The sequence below is a fragment of the Trematomus bernacchii genome, unplaced genomic scaffold (assembly GCF_902827165.1).
Source record: "Trematomus bernacchii unplaced genomic scaffold, fTreBer1.1, whole genome shotgun sequence".
NCBI classification, from domain to species: Eukaryota; Metazoa; Chordata; class Actinopteri; order Perciformes; family Nototheniidae; genus Trematomus; species Trematomus bernacchii.
The window spans coordinates 1,647,883-1,672,738 of record NW_022987549.1 but is presented as its reverse complement, the minus strand read 5'-3'; the positions used below and the strand labels follow the sequence as shown (position 1 = coordinate 1,672,738).

The 24,856-nt window shown below is 41.8% G+C and overlaps 1 protein-coding gene across 1 annotated transcript; it reads left to right on the top strand.

The window, feature by feature from the left end:
• Nucleotides 1–1,778: 1,778 nt before the first annotated feature.
• LOC117476976 (anionic trypsin-2-like) lies at nt 1,779–23,603 on the top strand. Its single transcript, XM_034123662.1, has 9 exons — nt 1,779–1,906; nt 2,231–2,331; nt 4,697–4,770; nt 5,236–5,318; nt 9,836–9,944; nt 18,981–18,990; nt 20,685–20,729; nt 22,623–22,759; nt 22,846–23,603. The coding sequence occupies exons 1-9, from the start codon at nt 1,779–1,781 to the stop codon at nt 22,996–22,998; spliced, it is 840 nt and encodes a 279-aa protein (XP_033979553.1). The 3' UTR covers nt 22,999–23,603.
• The last annotated feature ends 1,253 nt before the right edge of the window (nt 23,604–24,856 follow it).

The following is a 24,856-nucleotide window of genomic DNA, read 5'->3' as shown; positions in this document are numbered from 1 at the left end:
ATACACATTTATTTGAGGAGACCATCAGTGAGAGGCTTGGCTATTTACATTTTTAAAAAGAAAAAAACAGGTTTCTTAATTCATCTTTAAACCATTAGTGTTTGTTTGTTTTTAGACTTGAGTTATTATTTCTAATGATTCTATGGGAAGTGCAGTATTTAGAATGTGCTTCTGGTGCTTATTTACCTTTGATATTTTCTTTCTTTAGCCATATTTGCTCTGCTTGAGAGGTTAAAGAGGCTCTTTCACAGGAGACTGACGGTGTGAAAGTTCTGACTTTATTGCTAAAATGTGTGTGGAAAAAGAGAATAAGCGTTTAACAAGGAGCTCCTTTTGCACGGCATTTAAAACAAACATCTGCTACAGGTGTGAAGGCAGGGATGAGAAAACAGCAGAAACACTCAGTGGATCATTTCTGGATGAATCTTGAGATAAACAACTTCTCAATTAATGACCTTAGTGTGGCTTGAGTTGTAAAACATATTGTGTCTAAGACAGAGTAAGTAATATGTGCTAGTTCCCACTACAAGTGTCATCCTGTCCTTGTAATCTGACGTGGTTTATATCAGACTGACCCTCCTAATCTGGGCTAAATATAAAGAGCTCTGTTGATACTGCAGGTTCATTAGTTTGTAAGAGCAGAGCCTGAGCTCCACGGTGTCAGTTTGAGGTTTGAGGTGTGGTCAGTGGTCAGCAGAGGGAGAGGAGGGGTCCTTTATCCTCTGGACTGCTGCTCCTAATAGATAAGAGTCTGTTTAACTGCCATGTTGAGCCAAGCACAGTTTGAAAGATAAAAGCTTGCATACACGTACAAACGTTCACAGTGATAGATACTGTTTGAATAAAGTGGTGCAGAGATGATGTATATTTGAAGGCCGACCAGGCAGTTATGGCATCGCAAAGGATCCCTGTAAGAAAAAACAATTATATTTTTCCATTGGATTTCGGAATATTGCAGAAAATAATTTATGTGGCAAAAAAAATGATACTTTTTATGATACTTACACGTTTTGTTCCTCATATTAACACCACTTTATAAGATTTGAAGCTTTAATTATCGCCAGAAGTAAGAAGCTAACGTTAGGCTATAAAGGAACGACATCACGGTCACATGACTTCACATCACCACCGCTAAGCTAAAGGTGGCTAATGTTGGGCTATAAAGGAACTACAGCACGGTCACATGACTTCACGTCACCACCGCTAAGCTAAAGGTGGCTAATGTTGGGCTATAAAGGAACTACAGCACGGTCACATGACTTCACGTCACCACCGCTAAGCTAAAGGTGGCTAATGTTGGGCTATAAAGGAACTACAGCACGGTCACATGACTTCACGTCACCACCGCTAAGCTAAAGGCGGCTAATGTTGGGCTATAAAGGAACTACAGCACGGTCACATGACTTCACGTCACCACCGCTAAGCTAAAGGTGGCTAAAGATGGCCGTGATGACATTTAGTCATCTCATTAAGACACTTGTTAGCAACCACCGTTTTAAAATTCACCAGTGGGGTATTTATAAGTATTTTATGTCGTAGAATAAAAATCTCTTCAGCTTGTGTTAACCACCGACCTTATTTGAGGCTAACAACAAAAACCACATTAAAAAGACAATACATTTTGAGACAAGGGAACCCAGAAGTGCTAAAATGCTAACTAATTTCCGTGTTTTGCGACTTATTCCTGCATCTCTCTATTCCTTCAGTTTGTAAGAAAGCATCTGATCTACAGGGGATGCTCTTAGTCTCCCACGTTCCTTTCTCTCCCTCTCATATGCATGGCAGACCCTCAGTGTGGGAGCCGACATGCTGATTTTGGCACTGGTGGTGCCATTGAGATGGAGCTAAAAACCCCAAAGCTTTCACCTCCCTGTGTTTCTCTGCTCCCTCCCTCTGCATCACTCCTGTAGAGACACACAGAGGATGTTCTGTCCATCCTGCAGAAACCTCAGAGATACAAAGTGCTTTCCCCAAATGTGTTCAGTGTGTGGTAGCTGACTGGTTTGGAGTTTTGTTGGCTGTGCTACATATAATAATTTAATACATCAGGAGTTTAACACAAATGGGGACTTTTTAGAGTTGTGTGAGGTTGGAAAATAAGGAATATGTCACATGAGTGTTAATTATTACAATTGCAACCTCATGTGTTATAAATAAAATAAATAAATAAACAATAATAATAAAACTAATGTTTGAAAACTGACCGCCTCTCTTGTTCCTCTCCTCTCAGATCACCATCCAGAGGGACAGCAGTCAGCGCCCCGAAACACGGAAAGATCGACGCCAACAACGATCCTCACGTCGGAGGAAACCAGTGGGCGGGAGGCACAGGTAACAGAGACTCTTATAATATATATATATAATATATATAATAATATAATAATACTGACTCACAGAGGTGGGAAGTATTGGAGTACAAATACTTCGTTACTGTGCTTAAGTTCATGTTACTGGTATCAGTACTTTACTCCACTACTGACGACTTTTTACTTTTACTTCTTACATGTTGAACACAAATACCTGTACTTTCTACTTCTTACATGTTGAACACAAATACTTGTACTTTCTACTTCTTACATGTTGAACACAAATACCTGTACGTTCTACTTCTTACATGTTGAACACAAATACCTGTACTTTCTACTTCTTACATGTTGAACACAAATACCTGTACTTTCTACTTCTTACATGTTGAACACAAATACCTGTACTTTCTACTTCTTACATGTTGAACACAAATACCTGTACTTTCTACTTCTTACATGTTGAACACAAATACCTGTACTTTCTACTTCTTACATGTTGAACCCAAATACCTGTACTTTCTACTTCTTACATGTTGAACACAAATACCTGTACTTTCTACTTCTTACATGTTGAACCCAAATACCTGTACTTTCTACTTCTTACATTTTCCAAACAGGCTGGTTCCTTTAGTTTGAATGTGTGTTTGGTGGCGTGATCATTATTATTTAGAGTCATTGCGTGCCTATTGATTTGAACACGATCCGTGTATCCATCATTTCCTGGTCTTCTCTAAAGAAGAGGGACCAATGAAAACGTTGTCATGTTGCCGTTGTTCAGCATGGAAACATTCATTAGCTAACAATGACATTATTGTTCTATTAATATAAAGGGAGGTCAGGTACTCTTTAAAACAGCTGCTAGTTATGGGTACTTTTTACTGAAGTACATTTCAAAGCCCTCTTTACTTTTACTTGAGCAAAGAAGTTTAGTCAGTACTTCTACTTTCACCAGAGTATTTTAAACATGAGTATCTGCACTTCTACTTGAGTAAAGGATGTGTGTACTCTTGCCATTTCTTACTGACTCAGCATCATGCAGGAATACCCTCAATCCACCATATGCTGATTAAAATCTGTGATGACATTTCACACACAAATCACTATGATTGATGGCATGTAAGGAAGTGTAGATGTGAGAGAGAGGAAGTGCCCCCGGGCAAGGCACACAGTCTTGCATACCTCGAATAAAAGGTTTAGTTAGATTAGTGTAAATTAATAGTTGGAAAAGACAATGGTTTTGATTATGATTTATTGTTTAAGTCACTTAACATAACAATGTTTATGCCATCTCTATGTGTTTTTCACTGTTAGTCAGATTAAACTTGATGAAAAGACCTTGAGTTCCAGGAAATTCAGGGCATTTGATCAGTTAAACAAGAATCAAATGATAATCTAAAGCAAAATAAATAAATAGTTGAAAAAAAGCACTTGCCACTAAATTGCTAAAATGTTAAAAAAAAAACGGGTTGCTAGATTTCCAGCCATGGTTGCAGAGAAACAGTGGTTCAAACAAATGTGATTTGTTCAAGATTCAAATATATCTTTTGTCAGAATCTTAGATTAATAAAAAAAATGAGCTTGGATCAGATCTCCCTTTTTTACATGTGACATTATTATATTGTTACAATATACTTAAGACATGAAAGATAAAACGTATAAGAAAGTGCAAGAAGATATTGCTAGGGATATAAAGTTGCGAGTAAAAATACAGGAATACATGTAGACTATGAACAAGGTTACAAATGATCAAATCAAATCAACGGAAATAGCTTCGCGGATCTGAAATGGTAGACGATTCCAAAGGAGAGGTGCTCTGAATGAAAACGCTCTGCCACCAACGGATGATTTGTGATTTCTGGGGATGGAAAGGAGACATTAGGAGGCATTATGTGATCGTGGGAGCCTGCTAGATATTTGCTGGGTAATTAATGATGATAGATACAGAGGTGCTAGTCCATGTACGATTTTAAAGGTTAATAGTAAAATCTTGAAGTCTGATTTTATGTGAATTGGGAGCCAATGCAATGAAATGAGAACAGGGATGATCACATTTTCTGGTTCTGGTTAATATTCTGGCAGCTGTGTTTTGAACCAGTTGTAGTTTGGCGGTTGTTGATTTTGGTAGCCTGGAGAAAAGTGAATTGCAGTAGTCCAACCGAGATGAAACAAAAGCATGGAGCAAAGTTTCAGCATCGTCTAGGGAAAGCATCGGACGAATCTTTGAAATGTTCCGAAGGTGGAAAAAAGCTGTGATGTCGTTAATGTGATTTATGCGAATATAACTCCAAGATACTGTTGAGTGGGATAACATACTGCAGATTTGATGTATAAACAAATCAACTTGATGCCTCTTTATGGAGTGACGTCATCACTAAAACGTTCCCTTGCAGGTGGCAGAGACACGGCGGGGCTCGGGGGGAAAGGAGGTCCCTACCGGCTGGATGCAGGACACAAAGTCCACCGGGTAAGAAGCCAATCAGTTCACAAATATAACAATACCGTGAGCCAAATATAATAACATAGAGGACCAAGAACTGAGCCTTGGGGGACTCCACTAATAAATTAAATCCCTGTTAACTTCTGGAGGGATCCCAACTTCAGTCAAGTCAAGAACCAACTGGAATTTAAAGCTATTCCCACCACCATACATCTTAATAAGGAGACCCAGAGAACAGTCTACCTCACCTCTTTGATGACGTCTCCGACGATCGATCATGCCTGAAGGATACGAGCTATAGTCAGTTCTCTCCCCTCCACCTTAAACGTCACACCCTGAAACACAAATGTATTTATTCTGATGTAAACTGCTTAAATCACAACTTTCAGGAACGAGGACGGGGCTCAGATTTAACTCATGAAATGCTTTTATAGCAGACATCGGATCAGAAAGTGTCTCAGCTGGAATTTGATCTGTGATGTTTCCTACCAGGTGTCCCAGGCGGAGAAAGACGCCGTCCCAGAGGAGGTCCGCAAAGCAGCCCGCGAGATGGGAGAGAAAGCCTTCAAAGAACGGTAGATCACACACTCACACACACACACACACACACACACACACACACACACACACACACACACACACACAGACACACACTAGATTCAAGATTAAAAAGGTTTTAATCACATAAGCTACAGTGCAGAAATGGCAATGAAATTCTTCTGACCTGAGAAAAATAAAAATAGTGCAAGAGGTCTATATACATGTAAATAGAATATGATATGTACAAGAACAGAATATCAAATTAAATAATGTACATTAAGACAAAGTTAAATAATGTATGTGACACACTGATCACACGGTAGAAAAATGTCATGGTTGATGATTAACCCGCTTATCTTCAGGACTCTTTTTCCCCTTACACAGCTGAAGTGTGTGATGTGGAACAGGTGTTTGTGTGCGTGTGTGTGTGTGTGTGTGTGTGTGTGTGTGTGTGTGTGTGTGTGTGTGTGTGTGTGTGTGTGTGTGTGTGTGTGTGTGTGTGTGTGTGTGTGTGTGTGTGTGTGTGCGTGTGTGAGGGAGGGGGCTTTTTCATTAGGCCATCTGCAGATCCATCCCAGGTACGGTGCTCCATCCTGGGCAAACAACCACAGGCTGCTGCGCCCCGCCTGGATGGATGAGGGCATTGGTAGATCCGTGTGTGTGTGTGTGTGTGTGTGTGTGTGTGTGTGTGTGTGTGTGTGTGTGTGTGTGTGTGTGTGTGTGTGTGTGTGTGTGTGTGTGTGTGTGTGTGTGTGTATGTGTGTGTGTGTGTGTGTGTGTGTGTCTACACTTACACATTCTCAGGGTTAAGAGGGCACCCCTTTCACCAGCTCCAGCATGAAGGCTGTCTCTGTTCTCTTTTTGCTTCAAACAGTCTCTTTACTTTCTTTTCTCCCCCCCTATCCTCCCCTTTTCCCTGCACCACACTGGCTGCTTTCACACCAAGAGGACAGCCTCTCTCTCTCTCCTCTTTTTAGCCTCTTCCTTTGGTCTTCAATTGCTTTTTTAAAATGTCCTCTTTGACACCCTCCCTCCTTGTCTTCTGCCTGTCTATCAGTGGCACTAAGCCTCGAGAAAATCCTGTATCTACATGCTGATACTCTGCTTCCAAGTAGATGTCACTGTACAGCAGGTGAGCTCTCTCCAGGAAAATACCTGCAGATGAGGTCGACAGATTTTATGTAGTTTTTTTCCTATATAGCAGATCAACTCTGTCAGGCTTTTTCCATACGCTGATGTGTGCACAATCCTCTATTTACTTAGCTTAAGTTCAGCATCAATCAAACTCTGATTCTTTCGTAAACCCTGGAGCACCTGACACACACACACACACACGCACGCACGCATGCACGCACGCACGCACGCACGCACGCACGCACGCACGCACGCACACACACACACACACACACACACACACACACACACACGCACGCACACACACACACACACACACACACACACACACACACACACACACACACACACACACACACACACACACACACACAAGCAAAAACAGGCTTAGGTATGCCTAAACTAATAAACACCCACGTGAGCAACATAAAACAGATCTCCAGCTGTGCCTCCATAGCTGCCAACATTTATACCGTAAATTAATTTAAGAGTTGACGTAAAAATGCCAAGTATATCATTGTCTTTTTAATGTTACCTGGGAACCCAAACAAATTGTAATGAGGCTTTGTTTTAGTAACTCTGAGTTATTTATTATGTTTTATACAAATGAGAATGGCCACTCGGAGAGCTCAGGACTCAGCAACTCAGTTCAGATGGTCTCATTTCCCAATTTTGGTATTTCAATTCCGGGTTAAGGACTCATTCCTTTCTTCCTTTGCCCAATCTACACCCTTCAACATAAATTAGATGAAAATGGGGACAGACCCTGAACCGGCTGAGTGACAAACAGCTGAGTTTCCTTCAGCTCTGAGTCCATAAACATCCTAATGTAAAAGTGTCACACCCAGAAAAAAAGTTGTAGCATTTCTCAAGAATTGATGAGTGTTGGATGAGTTGTTATTCAGTGTGAACTATGTTTCATATTTGTATTGGATTATAGAATGGAAATATGTTGCAAGGAAGCCACAATGGGCAGTAAATGTGACGTGTTATGATATGTTATGATGTGCAGATGTTTGGACAGAAGCGCAAAACCACTTTTGGCACCAATGCATTCGGTTTTTCTCATCAAATGCATCACGATTTGCAAAATAAAATCCTAACAAGAAGAGAACTTGTATTTGTCCTGTGAGAGACAGGTCTTGTTGATAGAAAGCACCGGTGTGTGTGTGTAGTGTGTGTAGTCGCTGGGAGTGTGCTTGTTTTCCTGGTGGTGGTTGTGTGTGAAATCTCAGCGTCTCCACCTTGAAAAAACAAACCCGACTCTTTCTCTGTATTTGTCATTCGCTTCTTTTCTCCTGGTGAAGTCAAGGTTCAGGAATTTGAAGGAAATAGCAGCGGCCACTGGCCAGAGTGTCTGCTCCCTCACCACACACACTCTCACGCATCCTCACACACACACACTCTCACGCATCCTCTCACACACACACTCACACACATGTGCACACCTTGGAATGTGTGCAGGAAGTCACTGCTGTGGGCTGACAGTGTGTGGTGTGTGTGTGTGTGTGTGTGTGTGTGTGTGTGTGTGTGTGTGTGTGTGTGTGTGTGTGTGTGTGTGTGTGTGTGTGTGTGTGTGTGTGTGTGTGTGTGTGTGTGTGTGTGTGTGTGTGTGTGTGTGTGTGTGTGTGTGTGTGTGTGTGTGTGTGTGTGTGTGTGTGTGTGTGTGTGTGCAGGTCAGAAATAACTGGACTGTAATGTGAGTGTGATACAGAACATTCTGTGTCTGAGAGTAGATAGCAGCGCAGGATGAGTGTGTACGATGTGTGAATGAATGAAAATAAATCAGCCTTAAGTACAAGCTGTTCTAAGATCCTTAATCCAAGATGTGAAATGTAAACGTAACCATTTTAAAACGGCAGTTAAATGTGCTAAAAGGGGTAAAACTGGCAAAACTAAGTTTACATTTTAATAAGGTTGTCTATTTAACTCCTTCTACAAACATAATTTAAACACCATTATATCACCTTTTGAATTAGTTTGAGTGAAGTTTATTGCCCAGAGCGTTTAATATTGACTTAACAGGAAGTGCTGGTCTTCGAAAACATTTACAGTATTGTGTTTGGTTTTTGTCATATCAAATGTTTCAGTACCTACTATGTGGCTCTCCAAATCTTATTTCTTCTCGTGTATTATCCATCATTTATATAATTGTTTTATTACATGCCAAGTGTTGTAATGACGTAGTTTAGTTGAACTTAGACATTCATTGCAGACATAACATTTTGTGTGTTTGCTTTTTCATCTTTTAGATTTTTTGATCGCATGGCCGATGCCAACACAGTCTACACAATACATCCGTCTGACTCTCTCTCATGCAACCAGTCACCCACACACACACACACACGCACGCACGCACGCACGCACGCACGCACGCACGCACGCACGCACGCACGCACGCACGCACGCACGCACGCACGCACGCACGCACGCACACACACACACACACCCTCCTCCAACCCGACCTGCGTTTTGTAGTCACTGCTCTGTAACTCTGTATGGTCACAGTCTGGTTATCACCAAAAGATTCAAACACCTGGCAGAGATCCCCCCCTCTCCAACACACACACACACACACACACACACACACACACACCCTCACTGGGTTCAAACATGGTGAGGGTACTGTAGCGCCGTCACCACACTGGAGCTGGATCGTGTGTGTCTGTGCGTCAGTAAAGTACCTGCACAGGGGGATTATAATAATAAACTTGGCTCGGGGGGAAAAGCCCACCTGTAGTGTCATTTCCACAGGTGTGTTTTGGAGAGAACATACACACACACACACGCACACACACACACGCACGCACACACACGCACGCACGCACACACATACCCACACAAACACACACCTGACCTATTTCTGGAAAATCAGGAAGCAGATATTGGCAGTAAGTAGAGGCTTCTAATTTAAACTAAAAATGCATTTGTTATTTTCCACTGCAGCGTCAGAAGGTTTAATTTAAATACTTGCCTGTTTTTGGAAAACAAATCTGATGTTTTTGCTGAAAAGCATGGAAAAAATGTGAGAATTCCTGAGTAGAAGTAGTTTTTGCAATACATGTAGATGATCTGCAGCAACTATGACCTGGTTTTGGAGGTTTTGTATTTTAAATCTTACGTCAGATCCTTTATCTATGAAAGAGTTCTGTAAAGGCCGAAGCTAGCATTGAGAAATGTCTGAATGTTCATCCTCCTCAACACAGCAGACCCGCTATGTACTTTCATAACATTTAAGAAAGACACAACAATGTCAAGCACGTGTTTAATCATGTTGTCTGTGATCGGGAAGTCCTCAGCAGATGAGTCCAGATAACTCATATCCAACATATTGTATGCTTTAAATGCAATGTGTGTTTAGTCTAAAACATATCAAATGAAGTCATGTGCCTCTCCTCTCTCTGTGTGTTTCCCTCAGGCTGAAGGAGATCAATATGAGTGAGTACGACGCTGCTATGTACGAGCGGTTCTCCAGCGCCGTCAGCAGGCAGGTCCAATCTCTGCGCATCGTGCTGGACAGCCTGCAGGTCAGCATGACACACTGTAGCACAGAAACACCAGACAAAACGAAACAGAGTTCATATGTTAAAGGTCACCTATTGTGCAAAATCCTCTTCTTCATGTCTCTTTTACATCAACATGTGTCCCCTCTTCTTCATGTCTCTTTTACATCAACATGTGTCCCCTCTTCTTCATGTCTCTTCTTCATCAACATGTGTCCCCTCTTCTTCATGTCTCCTCTACATCAACATGTGTCCCCTCTTCTTCATGTCTCTTCTACATCAACATGTGTCCCCTCTTCTTCATGTCTCTTCTACATCAACATGTGTCCCCTCTTCTTCATGTCTCCTCTACATCAACATGTGTCCCCCTCTTCTTCATGTCTCTTCTTCATCAACATGTGTCCCCTCTTCTTCATGTCTCTTCTACATCAACATGTGTCCCCTCTTCTTCATGTCTCTTCTACATCAACATGTGTCCCCTCTTCTTCATGTCTCTTCTTCATCAACATGTGTCCCCTCTTCTTCATGTCTCCTCTACATCAACATGTGTCCCCTCTTCTTCATGTCTCTTCTACATCAACATGTGTCCCCTCTTCTTCATGTCTCTTCTACATCAACATGTGTCCCCTCTTCTTCATGTCTCCTCTACATCAACATGTGTCCCCTCTTCTTCATGTCTCTTCTTCATCAACATGTGTCCCCTCTTCTTCATGTCTCTTCTACATCAACATGTGTCCCCTCTTCTTCATGTCTCCTCTACATCAACATGTGTCCCCTCTTCTTCATGTCTCTTCTTCATCAACATGTGTCCCCTCTTCTTCATGTCTCTTCTTCATCAACATGTGTCCCCTCTTCTTCATGTCTCCTCTACATCAACATGTGTCCCCTCTTCTTCATGTCTCTTCTACATCAACATGTGTCCCCTCTTCTTCATGTCTCTTCTACATCAACATGTGTCCCCTCTTCTTCATGTCTCTTCTACATCAACATGTGTCCCCTCTTCTTCATGTCTCTTCTACATCAACATGTGTCCCCTCTTCTTCATGTCTCTTCTTCATCAACATGTGTCCCCTCTTCTTCATGTCTCGTCTACATCAACATGTGTCCCCTCTTCTTCATGTCTCTTCTACATCAACATGTGTCCCCTCTTCTTCATGTCTCTTCTACATCAACATGTGTCCCCTCTTCTTCATGTCTCTTCTACATCAACATGTGTCCCCTCTTCTTCATGTCTCTTCTACATCAACATGTGTCCCCTCTTCTTCATGTCTCTTCTACATCAACATGTGTCCCCTCTTCTTCATGTCTCTTCTTCATCAACATGTGTCCCCTCTTCTTCATGTCTCTTCTTCATCAAACATGTGTCCCCTCTTCTTCATGTCTCTTCTTCATCAACATGTGTCCCCTCTTCTTCATGTCTCTTCTTCATCAACATGTGTCCCCTCTTCTTCATGTCTCTTCTTCATCACCATGTGTCCCCTCTTCTTCATGTCTCTTCTACATCAACATGTGTCCCCTCTTCTTCATGTCTCTTCTTCATCAACATGTGTCCCCTCTTCTCATGTCTCTTCTACATCAACATGTGTCCCCTCTTCTTCATGTTCTCTTCTTCATCAACATGTGTCCCCTCTTCTTCATGTCTCTTCTTCATCAACATGTGTCCCCTCTTCTTCATGTCTCTTCTACATCAACATGTGTCCCCTCTTCTTCATGTCTCTTCTACATCAACATGTGTCCCCTCTTCTTCATGTCTCTTCTACATCAACATGTGTCCCCTCTTCTTCAATGTCTCTTCTACATCAACATGTGTCCCCTCTTCTTCATGTCTCTTCTACATCAACATGTGTCCCCTCTTCTTCATGTCTCTTCTTCATCAACATGTGTCCCCTCTTCTTCATGTCTCTTCTACATCAACATGTGTCCCCTCTTCTTCATGTCTCTTCTTCATCACCATGTGTCCCCTCTGTGGAAAGAGACTCTGAAAGTTTCAGGAACAAAGATTCTCTCTCTTTTTGATCCATTTATATAAAAACCTGTCTGAAAATGAGCTGATCAGATTTTGGCCACTTTATGATGTCATAACGATGTTTTGTCTTGTGTAACCATTAGCCAATCAGCAACCAAGGTAACCCCCCCCCCCCCCACACCTTATCACCTGAATCTCCTCCTAGAGCACCATTGAGTTCTTTGTAACCAAATCTCTCTCAGAGGGGCGTGGGGAGGGGCTCCTTATTTTCATCTAAAGTAACAGACAGAGAATCAGCACTTTGGAAACAGGGCTGAAACAGAGGGGATTATGGGTAATGCTGCAATGATCTGTTTGGTGTTTCAGCCAATCAGAGACAGGTTCTGTATATATCTGAGACCTGTGATATATTGATGAAAAACAGTATAATAGGGGACCTTTAATGTTTGGTTGGATTCTGCAAAGTCTTTGTCATCTCAGAGATAAATAAACGTGTCAAAGAAACAACTGTTGACGCCATATATGATACTAAAATGTGTAGAAATACCAAACATTGTGCTAAAAGTACAAAATGATATTGATTTTTTAACGTGTGAGCATTTGGATAGTTCTTTTGTTTTAAGAATGCTAATTGGATAGGGCATTAATTAAAATATGATGGTATATTAATTTAATTGTATATTTTCAATTTACATTAAAACAAATTGTTGTTCCACTTTATGAGTCCAACACACCCAGCATGCAGCGACCAAGATCTCCTCAAAGAAGCTCAAAGAAAGGGAAGACAATCCAAACCATAATAGTAAAATGGAGACAAAATCAATTCCAGGGTTCTTGCTTATTGTTCTCTCGTCCAATCAGGACGCTCCTTGGGGACAGCGCCCCCTCCTTCCTGGGGTAGTTTTAGGTCATCTTGACATTAAGGAATACAATCTAGTTGAACCTGGCCGACAGAACATAAAAAGTTGAGACGTCATAAAATTGGTAGATAACAATGAGTTGACCGAATACAACCCCAGTGGGGCAGGAAGGAGGGGGTGCGGTCTCTTAGGAGCATCCTGATTGGCTGATAAGCAAGACCATATTGGGGAGTGGTGGGAAAAATCCAGGATGTGATGTTTTCTCCATTTCATTATTAAGGTTACATTTTCCTCCCTTTGTTTAGAGCTTCTGAAGGGAAATGGGGTTGATGCAAAGGGTGTGTGTGCGTGCGTGTGTGTGTGTGTGTGTGTGTGTGCGTGCGTGCGTGCGTGCGTGCGTGCGTGCGTCCGTGCGACGAGGGGAAAATCCTGCAGCATGTGACTTTGATTACAGAGCAGCGACAAGTCTCGCTCTATTATTCTCCTGTCCAGGTGTGAAGCTCTATTTGAATATGTTGTGGTGGGTGGATGTTTGTAGGTGTGTGTGTGTGTGTGTGTGTGGGTGTTTGTAGGTGTTTATAGGTGTGTGTGTGTGTGTGTGTGGGGGTGTTTGTAGGTGTGTGTGGGTGTTTGTAGGTGTGTGTGTGTGTGTGTGTGTGTGTGGGTGTTTGTAGGTGTGTGTTTGTGTTTTCCATCCAGGTGTTTGCAGCCACGCCACCGTTGGCTTTGAACACGAACGTTGCTTATTGTTTGTTTTGGTCCTTTGAGCCCCGGGCTTCTTTCCCTCTGTGAGGATCATGGAGATTATACCAAGTCATCTTATTTTCTATCATACCTGAGGAGTGATTTAAGGAGCTACACACACAGAAACACACACACTCACAGGCGCCTTTAATACACTCATAGTGTATTGTTTCCACCCCTTCAGTCTCCCAGAGGAAACCCCCTTTCTATTTATCTCTCAACAAAGACTCGGCGTGCCAAATGTAAACACCTGTGCACATTTTTATCAAGAGGAGGAAATCAGTGTTAGCTGGCCAAAGAAAACTCAGAGCGTTACAGTCAAAGGAAAAAAGGTCTATTTCTTTGCCAGAAAATGACTCATATTTTTGGCAGAATCAGCTCAGAGGTGTCTCAACTTTATTCTCAAACACTTGATAAAGACACATCCAACTTCTTCTCTATGTAGTGCCAGAAGGGGAAATAACTCTCTACTGTATGGTTGTGGTGATACTTCTAATTCAACACATGCATTACTTCTGTTGTACAATATGTATATTCAAAATGTTTTTATTGATTTCCAAACATTTACACACTTTGGTTTTGTGCTTAAATGTGGTTTGATTTCGGGTCAGTGGATGGAAAGGTGATAGATGTTGGTGTTGGGGTGGACACATTTGTGCACCATTGACCATAAGCTCTTTTAAATACACTAATACTGTAAATGTTGTTGTCTGTAATGTTGCATTATGGATTCAATCTGTCTGTATTTTCCCCCTCGTTTCACAATCTGCACCACCAGGATCTCCCTGTGTGTGTGTGTGTGTGTGTGTGTGTGTGTGTGTGTGTGTGTGTGTGTGTGTGTGTGTGTGTGTGTGTGTGTGTGTGTGTGTGTGTGTGTGTGTGTGTGTGTGTGTGTGTGTGTGTGTGTGTGTGTGTGTGTGTGTGTGTGTGTGTGTGTGTGTGGAGTTCCTTGAGGTAGGGAGGGGCTGTTCCACTGGTGAGTGAGGAGGGAGCTCTTTTAGTTCTGATGAACTAAAGCAGATCGCGTTCACACCAAAATGAGTTCCTGGGGGTGGATTAGGCAAATGAAGCCGCTGACGTCACTTCTTCTTCTTCTGCTTTGGGTTTACTGGCAGGCCGCAAACAACTTCACGGCGAGTACAGTAGGTGGCGGTATGCACCTTAAAGTTGCAATCCGCCAAAAAGAAGAAGAAAAACCTCCCGCGCCCACTTGCTGTATATGAGGCGTCTGTTTACCTTCCGACCTCAGACATGAGCTTCGTCTGAGTTATTTAAGCAAACACAAATACAGATCGTCGACCAGTCAAATGCAATAGCAATGCTGATTCGGAAGCGAAGGCGGTTAAGAAGGATTGACAAAAGGATTGGACGACGACATGCACGCGCTACGCTACGTGTGAAATGAATAAACTGTGCCAGGTGTGTCCTATGCACACTAAATAGGCTCAGCAGCTAACACACCTTTATTATATATCCTCCTGAGAGCAACTGCATCCGTCTGCCATGAACCCTACAGAAACCTACGTGTTAGTTGTGGCCCATAGTGGCCTCCATTTGTGTCGTGTAAAATGGGGGAAATCAAAAGTTAGCAAATTCCCATGTCATGTTCATAAAAACATTTAGTTTTAGGTCAAATAATTATTACACTGCTCTGAAACTCACTACATAATAAAAAATATTGAACTCACAACACTGGTAATAAAAAACGTAATCATTTCTCTTTCTATAAATAAATAGTGCTTGTGTTGGACGCCATTTTGAAATACAATGAAATGATCTTTTTGAAAGCCACAATAAATAAAGCTTCGCCAGTTTATAACCGATGAAACATGATGGTATCAGAATAATCACTTACATGTGATGTATAGGATGCTACACAGGTCACTGTAAAGATAAAGTGTCAGAGGAGAAATAAGCAAGCTTAGTTACATGAAATGTAATGAAAAATGTAAGATACAGGCTCTGTTTAATCGCCATGTAGGTTCTCTTTTATTGCACACTCAAGACAATATCAGTAACAGCATCACGCTGTCCCAGGTGTGTCGTATGCATGTAAATAGAAGTTAACATTTTCAATATCAAATAAAGTGTCAGTAGTATCAAAACATATATATATATAATAACAATAGGTAGGCTCAGCAGACACACCTTAGTGCAAAGTGAAGTGTCAGTATTAATAACAGTGGCATATATATAATCACAATAATACAAAATGAACTCTCCCAGGTGTAGGCAATTTGGGGTGAAGTGTCTTGCCCAGGGACACAATGACATGCTGACTGCAGTGGGGTTTGAACCTGTGCTCCCCTGATCCGAACACCAACGCACCAGACCACTGCACCACACGCCTCCCAACAAGTCATTGTACAGTTTATCAACGACGACAAGTATTTATTTTATTGAAGGCCTGTTGGATTTAATCAGCTCGCTTTGCACTGCCAGAAGCAGTGGGCCTCGATTCCTGGGCCTTGTGTGAATGCAGCAGCCGTTCGTCGTGCATCTCCTTGGCACGCAGGTCCTCATTCTCCTTGCTGACCATGGCAGGGCGGTCCATCGCCATGATGGTGTCAAGGAACCTGTCATTCCGTGCCCGCTTTCCTAAGGAGAAATAAGCAAGATACAAGATCAGTTTAATCGCCTAGTAGGTTGTCAACAGAGACAACATTGGACATGGTGCAGGCAGGGACAGTGTACAAAATGCAGGTGTAAAGTAGAAGATAAGGTAGGATCAAATAATATCAAATAAATATCAAAGTGCCCTTATTTATTGTTTTGTGCTTAATGTATGCTTGAACTTTGTTTTATAGGGATTAGTGGACATCAGTTAGATGCGTAGCCTTCTTTCGAGGCCAGAGTAGTTACAGTGTAAGTGGATTGACATCTAACATAACATGGCTGAGTACAATTATAACAATCAATAAAAAAAAGGAAAAATAAATTGAATTTCAATTACATTTTTGCTTAAATGTGCAAAATATTAGAACATCAGTCTTTGTGGCATGCAGGTAATCAACTGTTTAAGCTTTTACCATTAACATGTAGAATGAATGTTGCAAATGATGAAATTATAGCAACTACAATGTATTGTTAGAGGTAGCATTATGTCCAGCTAGCATGCTAATTGCTAACGTTATATTATCGTTTTATACCGGAGGGAAAAGCTAACTAGTTTCCAATCCAGAGAGAAACACCTCGCCTGAAACACACGATTAGTGCCATGAGTTAGTGAAGCAATTACAGAACATTGCACACTTATTCACAAGTCAAAACGTGTTCATAGCGGGCACGGCTGAGAATAGCTAGCTAGCTAGATGTTGTTAGTCAGCTTGGACCTAACGTTAGCAAGTTCTAGCATGGCTAGCTCGATCTACTGAGCAAATAAAAGTACATCTAAGACCAGTATTGTGCAGATTAAAACAGTGCAGTGCATGTATTATAGTTTACCTTCGTCCCGACATGACTTTGCCAGGTCTGCTAACTTTGCTGAACCACGGAAACTGCATTCAGTAGAAGCTTCTGAATGCGGCGCTTCGTGTCCTTCGAGTAAATCGCCAGAAGCGCCGACACATCCTCATCACTCCACCGCTCCGATGATTTATTTAGTGTTGCCATAATAACTGCTTTCACAAAAGTAATCCACTCGTTGGTGCGCTGTGCTGAGCTTAATGCGAGCAAATACAATGGCGGCCTTCAAAAAAGATTTCAGTCCCTGCTCTCTAGCAGGGACTGAAAAGCGGGTCAGATGAACTCATTTGAACTACTTTAGTTCCTGGGGCTTTTTGGTGTGAACGCAAATATATCGTAGTTCTGATGAACTATTGTGGGAAAAGTACTCCGGTGTGAACGCGCCTCTTGTATTCAATCCTCAGTTCCACGGGGAGCCAGTGTAGTGATTTAAGGATGGGGGTGATGTGATCATATTTGCGCACCCTCATCAGGATCCAGCAGCGCTGTTCTGGATGTACTGGAGCTTCTGGATACTTTTCTTAGGGATCCCGATGAGGAGTGCATTGCAGTAGTCCAGCCTGGAGGAGACAAAGGCATGGACAAGCTTTTCGGCGTCAGACAGAGTGAGTGTGGATACTATATATATATAGTATTGTTGAAATTGCACCTATAACGTCAGGCTGTTTATCATCTGTTTTGCAAAGGCATTTATTTTGACCATTTTCAGAATGTTAATGCATTTCTCTACGCTAAAATAAGGGGAAACATTTGGAGGTGTTGTTATTTATCATGCAATGGTTTTACTCGTCCACGCCACTTGAGATAAAATCGGGATGAATGTGGCTCGTGAACAAAAAAGTGTTTAACAACGCTGCTCTCTGCTCTTACGTTCCACCATTATTAAATAAAAAATGTCTGCAAAAAAAAGGGAGATACACACCACTTTAAAAAATAGACCCATTTATTTAGGTGGTAGGTGCAGAAAATGATCTGTAAAAAACAGAGTACAGGAAGCAGTCTGCAAGGCCAAAGCTATGCAAGATGTGGCTCACTTATTAACTGAATACTGACATAGTGATCTTGAGATGTAGATTTATCTGGAGATGGATATTGGAGGGAATCAGCGTTGCAACGTTTGCAGATGCAATGATTTTTTACATTTGAGATTGTGGTTGTCATGCCTTTGTTTATTTAATATTGCATTGTGTTTATTTGTATATACCTATTTCTGATTAGTATGGTTCTGTTTTAAGCAGTGCTGAATATCTCACAGAAGCAAAGTCTGCATCTTCCTCTCAGAGGGCTGGCATTTTATAAACTTGTGTTGTGCACATACATTCTTTGAAACTATATATGAGATTATTCTCCACTTGAAACATTATGTGTCTCAAAAACTGTAAAATATCATGATAAGTCTATGGTTCCCTTTCACACAGCAATACATACATGGCAAGTCTTCCCTGTTGCACAAAATTATTTTGTAACATATCTTTTTTTTTTCATGGATGTGTCTCATTCTGTTATTTCATGCAAATTTCCTTCACTCGCAAAAGTCTGTCCACAATGTCTTTTACTTATAAGTAAATCTTGCTGGCGTGAATCGTATAATCCTTGCTAACATCTTGTATTTCTTACCCCAAATAAATCCTATTCATAGACCCTTTCATAGCAGACATTCAGTAAGTTATTGCAGAACACATAAATGACAGTTCCAGCTATTATTGCAATGCAGCAATTAGTAATGCTTTGAGTGACACCTTTGTTTGAAAGGCTAGAAGTTAATATATATCATTATTTTAAAATGAAAATGTATTTAAGAGTTGAGTCAGACATTTTAGTACAATCTCTTTTTGTGTGCAGGTCAATGCAGGTGTTGCCTCTGTTGCAGCTGTGGCAGCAAAAATCAATGCAGGTGTTGCAGCTGTTGCAGGGGTTGCCGCTGTTGCAGGTGTTGCAGGTGTTGCAGGTGTTGCAGGTGTTACAAATGAAAATGTATTTAAGAGTTGAGTCAGACATTTTAATACAATCTCTTTTTGTGTGCAGGTCAATGCAGGTGTTGCCTCTGTTGCAGCTGGGGCAGCAAAAATCAATGCAGGTGTTGCAGCTGTTGCAGCTGTTGCAGGTGTTGCAGCTGTGGCAGCAAAAATCAATGCAGGTGTTGCCGCTGTTGCAGCTGTCTCACACACGCACAGACACACACACACACACACACACACACACACACACACACACACACACACACACACACACACACACACACACACACACACACACACACACACACACACACACACACACACACACACAGAGAAAGAGATACATTTGTGTTTTAAAGTTATCTTCAACCACAACCATTCATCTTTTTTATTTAATATCTTACACTACAGTATGTTTTCTATGTACTGTTTACTGTTTGTGTGTGTATCTTTGTGAATGTGTGTATTATAGTGTTAATTGCGTTGACTAAAACTATGACGAAATATGTTCTACAACGACCTTTTTTCCATGACTAAGACGAGACGATGAAGAGACGGCACCGACGTCAGTAAACAATAACTGTAACGAAATCAACATGCAATATCGTTGACGAAAATGTAGTTTACTAAATAAAAACGTTGCCAAAATCTCTCTTTACTTTCGTTGACGAAAAAGGAGGAGACGAAATATTATCAAAGATAACGTTACATCTGATAGTCAGTTTTTCTCCCAGCAGTTCCATTTCTGATGCTGCGGCTGGGCAGCAGCTGTGTGTAGTGATGGGACTTCCGTCTCTTTTTAGTGAACCGGATCATTTGGCTCGGCTCACCAAGAAGAGCCGGCTCTTTCGGCTCCCAAACGGCTCTTCATTTGACCAAATATACCTTTTATAATTTAATCAAATTTAGCCCTGTTTTGACAAATGATTTATATGTACATATATCACTTAAAGTATTCAATACATCCTTTGTAATGAATTGAATATAAATGATTTGCTGTGGCAAATAGTTTTCATTGCATTTACAGACCCTTGTATCTCTGAGTCTCTGATACCACCCAATGAATGCACTGACTTGCTTGTAGAACCACGCTACACAAAGCAGATAGCAACACTTATACAAATTTTAGCATAGACATTTAAGAAAAGGACAGCTACTGTATCAACATTTTAAAATAGTATTCAAAGAAAAAGCCAGCAGGGCTCTATTTCAGTATTAACTAAAGAGTAAGCAACAGCTGACATCAAATCTTTGCTGAGCCTAAAGATAATCATAAATAAATAACATAGTGAAAATAAATATATTGCAATGCTCAAAACAGCAGCATCCAACCGTCTCTAAACCTTGGATATGACATGTCACTGCATGCATGCAGCACCCGTAGCGCGGAGATCATCATATCATTCTGTCTAATATCATTCTTAATCATTCAACCTGTGTTTTTCATCAAATAAGGATAAGATATAATCTTATTGTGAAATAAGTTTGACTAAAATGACAAATTATTGGTTTTGGCTAGACTAGTTTGACTGAAATGTTCTATATAATCTGATGACTAAAAAAGACTCAAATGTCAACAGTTTTCTTTGACTAAAATAAGACTAAAATGCTCAGACTTTTAGTCGACTAAAACTTGACTAAATAAAAACAGGATGAAGGTGACTAAATATGACTAAAACTAAAAAGGACATTTGATACAGGACTAAGACTAAGACTAAATAAAAAAATAGCTGACAAAATTAACACTATTGTATTACTGTGTATTTACCAGCAGCTCCGATCAGCAGCAGCAGAGCCAAGAGTTTCATGGTGTCAGGTGAATGTTCAGAAGACTCCTGCACACACACCTCGGCTCAAATTTATATTCCAGCAGCCCCACAGTGCTCGTCCCCCTCACCTGACCGCCCCCCTGCCTCCTCCTCTCCTCTCCCCCCTATTTCTCTTGACCCAATCTGTGTCCTCACAGTCTTGGCACTCAGTTTCAAACCAAATGTACTTTCTTATCACACTCCTCATTTTGTGTTTGCCCACTTCGGCCCAATCGTGGTTATGTCATCTGTGCACCTTATTTAAAATGTGGACCAAGGTGTTACGGCTGGAGGGCAAGGTACGCAGGAGCCAAATGCAGAAAATAGGTTTGAAAGCAGGAATCCTTTATTTCCAGAACTAGGCGAGGCAAACAAAGTCAAAACTAGGCAAGGCAAAACATAAAGTCACTCAGAACATAAACCCTTCCAACAGCGTTAAGAATCTCACCATGACAGACAGAAAAACCAGAACTTAAATGCACACAAGACTAATCACATGAACAAGACACAGGTGGGGAGGGAGGAGAAAACGCAGGGGCACAAGGTGAACACAATCGGGTAATCAGGCAGGATGGAACACAGAGACAGGAAGCAACAGACAAGACAGGGTATGAACACTTTTCAAAATAAAACAGGAAACCAGAGACAGATCTAGACAGGACAAAATCAAACAGCTCCGGAGGACGGGCAGGAAGGCGGCGTAGGCCGCGATGAGGCCCCTCCGGGGTCAGCTGGATCGCCAGAGCAGGAGCTGGTGGGACCCCCGGCGGGACAGGAACCGGAGCCGGCGGGACAGGTGTAGACGGAACCCCCGACGGGACAGGCGTAGACGGGACCCCGGACGGAACATGGGCCGGTATCAGCGGGACCCCCAACAGGACAGGTGTCCGCGGGACCCCCAACGAAACAGGACAAGGAGTTGGCAGGACGCCCGGCAGAACAGTAGTCGGCGGGACCCCCAACGGGACAGGACATGGTGTTGGCAGGACCCCCATTGGAACCCCCAAGTTTAAGTTTAAGTGGACTACCTCACTTGCAACAGACCACCATGCTTAGCTACTGCCGCTAAAGATTATAAAACCTTTATGAAATAAAAAATGAAGAAAAACAACTTGATAAAATATTGCACCCATGGCCTTCCATAGGTTTAAATTGTAATATAACCAAAGCCTTTAATAAACCATTGAGTATTGATAACAGTAGTTTCTTAACTGCTGTTAATTCATCTACCTCGGATGCAACAGACCACCATACCTACTGGCGCAAAAACCTATAAAACCTTTATGAAATAAAACATGTACCAAGAGGAAAAAAGATAACAGTAAGCAATCATCTAATGCTTAAGACTGTCTCATAAGAATGTATTTGAGAGCAAACTGTGATGTATACAGTTTGCTTGAGGACTAACAGAATATTGTAGCTCACCCTATGATGAGAGGAAACATTAAAGCACATTTCCCTACCGTTCAAAAGGATTCGCCAAACTTTTATAATGGCTGCTGGATCCTTTCCCTCAGTTAGGAACCATCCTAAAAAGCGAGTGAAGCCAGTATAATGTTGGCAATGCACTTGATGGCTACATACTGCATGAAATGACTATATAGTATTCAAAATCCAAAGCCAAACGTGTCCTAGCTAGTTATGGTTACTGTAGTATGATAGCACTTATGGCAGATTATTTAAAACTAATAGATGGTGATGTTTGCCATTTAAGACAGAAAACATGTAATTTGAGAAATCAAGCTGGAAAAGAGTGATGCTATATACAGTACAATCAACAATGCATGTTTCTGATAGTCTGGAGTCACTAATACATCGGTGCATTTTAACACATGATATAAGGCTGAATTGGGGTGTTTTTTGTGTCCCTCCTAATCATTTTGTCTCGCTCTTATCTGCAGTGTTCAACCCATTTTACCTCCAGTGTGTGGAAGTCCCCATCCTTTCTCACAAGGACTGCGATGGCTCCTTCCCCGGCCTGATCACTGACCGCATGGTGTGCGCTGGATACCTGGAGGGAGGCAAGGATGCTTGTCAGGTATTTTCAAACAATTACACGGCACATACAATGAGTTTATATTGAATGAGGTGGAGGGAATAAAGTGATGTCTCTCTCCTGCTCAGGGTGACTCTGGTGGTCCTCTGGTGTGTAACGGAGAGCTGCAGGGTGTCGTGTCCTGGGGCCAGGGCTGCGCTCAACCCAACTACCCGGGAGTTTACACCAAAGTCTGCTCTCTGATGCCTTGGATCAACGATATTCTCTCCACATACTCCTAGGCTGTGATCTCCCATCACAGAACTACAGGAGAGGGGAAATCAGAGGGAGATTGAAATTGAAGGAGACAGGAGGCGGCGGTGGGAAATGTCGAAGAGAGAGGCAGCGGAAGAGAGGCTGAGAGTGAGACACAAGGAGAAGCCAAGGGAGAAAGAAAACAACATGCGAGATGTGGGATGTCAAGGCTCAATCAATACAAATGTTTTACATTTTGTGATGCAACAGTGTGTTTATTGTTGTCTATCTGCTCCCAGTGTAGATGTACTGGATTTCAATTCAGGGGTGACATTTCCAACAAAAACCCATATAAACCACAGTCAAACAAGAACAGCTAATGTCAATAAACAGAAACATTTCACAAAATTGCATTAGCTTGAGGGCAAATGAAGTGGCAACCCTTGGTTTTGAAAGGATAAGCTAACAAAAGTCTATTAAATGTTCATTATCTCAATTTGTTTTAAAGATTTTCCTAACGAGTTTGTAGTTTCAAAACAAATTTTTAATGTGCAGCAAGATGTTCCTTTAGTAATCTATGGTCCCATTTACAGTACATAGACAATAAAGGACGTGCATGGCTTCCTCTCCATGTTTATTCCTAAAACCTTAATCCCTTTTACAGTGTTTTATTTAGTTAATTAAGGTGTATTGTAAAATGTCTTGTTTCAGTGTTGGGTTATACTTAGCTTCAGCCTCTCGTGTCATATCTGCTTCCAAAAAAACTACGTGTCAATAGTCCAAATGCCAAACTCAAGGCTTATTCTGCAATCCACTGACTTCACAGTGATTATGTCCAATTATTATCTAAAGTGTATTGTGCTTTTCCTTAAACACACATTGCCAAACAATCTCTCGATAAGATTTCCTTCAAAATAAGACACACAAACTGTAGCTTTTACCAGTTAACCTCTGCATAGATACGGGCTATCTGAGAAGTCTTGTCAACTACAAACATTGACAGTAGTTGAAAGACCACTGTTTTGGTCAAAATGAGATTAAGTACCTGATAAGTGGGCACTAAATGGGCTGGCTCCGGCCTATATAGCTGAACTCCTCCAGCGCTACACCCCAGCCAGAGCTTTAAGGTCTGCTGACCAGCTGCTGCTGGTAGTGCCCAAGACCAGGCTCAAAACCCGAGGGCACCGAGCCTTCGCAGCAGCTGGCCCTAGGCTCTGGAACACTCTGCCCCTCCATGTGAGGTCGGCCCAGACCCTAGGGGTTTTTAAATCTACTCTTAAAACACACTTCTTCTCCCTGGCCTTTTAGTCAGAGCGGAGCACGACTCCTGACTTTTCCCTGTGTTTTTTATATATCTGTTGTAATTTATTGTCTTTTATTGTGATTGTAGAAATGTGTTTTTATGTGATTGTAGTATTTATTACATGTACAGCACTTTGGCCCGACCAAAAATCGCTTTTAAATGTGCTTTATAAATAAACCTTGATTTGATTTGATAAGAGAGTGATTTATGACGACCCTCCAGGGGGCCCGGAAAAAACGTAAGCGCATTTACGCCCGGGGAGGGGGTCAGATGCCCACTAACCCACAGCCCCTGCCTCTTCACCAGTCCTGTGTTGCCCCAGCAAGCACAGACGCTGAGAAAGAGCCAGACATATCCAAGAGATAAAACTTTATGAAGGGGCCTGGCGTTGACCAAGACGTTGACCATATGTGTCCCTGGTGTGTCAGGGAACTCACCAAGTGTCAGAAAACACAACCCTCTCTCTTTTCCTCCACACCCAAATCTCTAAAAACGGGGCTGCAACGGAGCTGATACAGATTTGAAATTGTTCTGACGTCAGAAACAGGGAGCTCCACCTATATGGGCAACTCTCCACCTATCAGGGGAATGGGGGGTTGGGC

Coding starts and splice junctions, on each gene's coding strand:
- LOC117476976 (XM_034123662.1), top strand. CDS start 1,779: ATGGCAGACCCTCAGTGTGGGAGCCGACATGCTGATTTTGGCACTGGT. Junction 5,319..9,835: donor GAGAAAGCCTTCAAAGAACG/GTAGATCACACA, acceptor TGTTTCCCTCAG/GCTGAAGGAGATCAATATGA. Junction 20,730..22,622: donor CAAGAGTTTCATGGTGTCAG/GTGAATGTTCAG, acceptor TCTTATCTGCAG/TGTTCAACCCATTTTACCTC.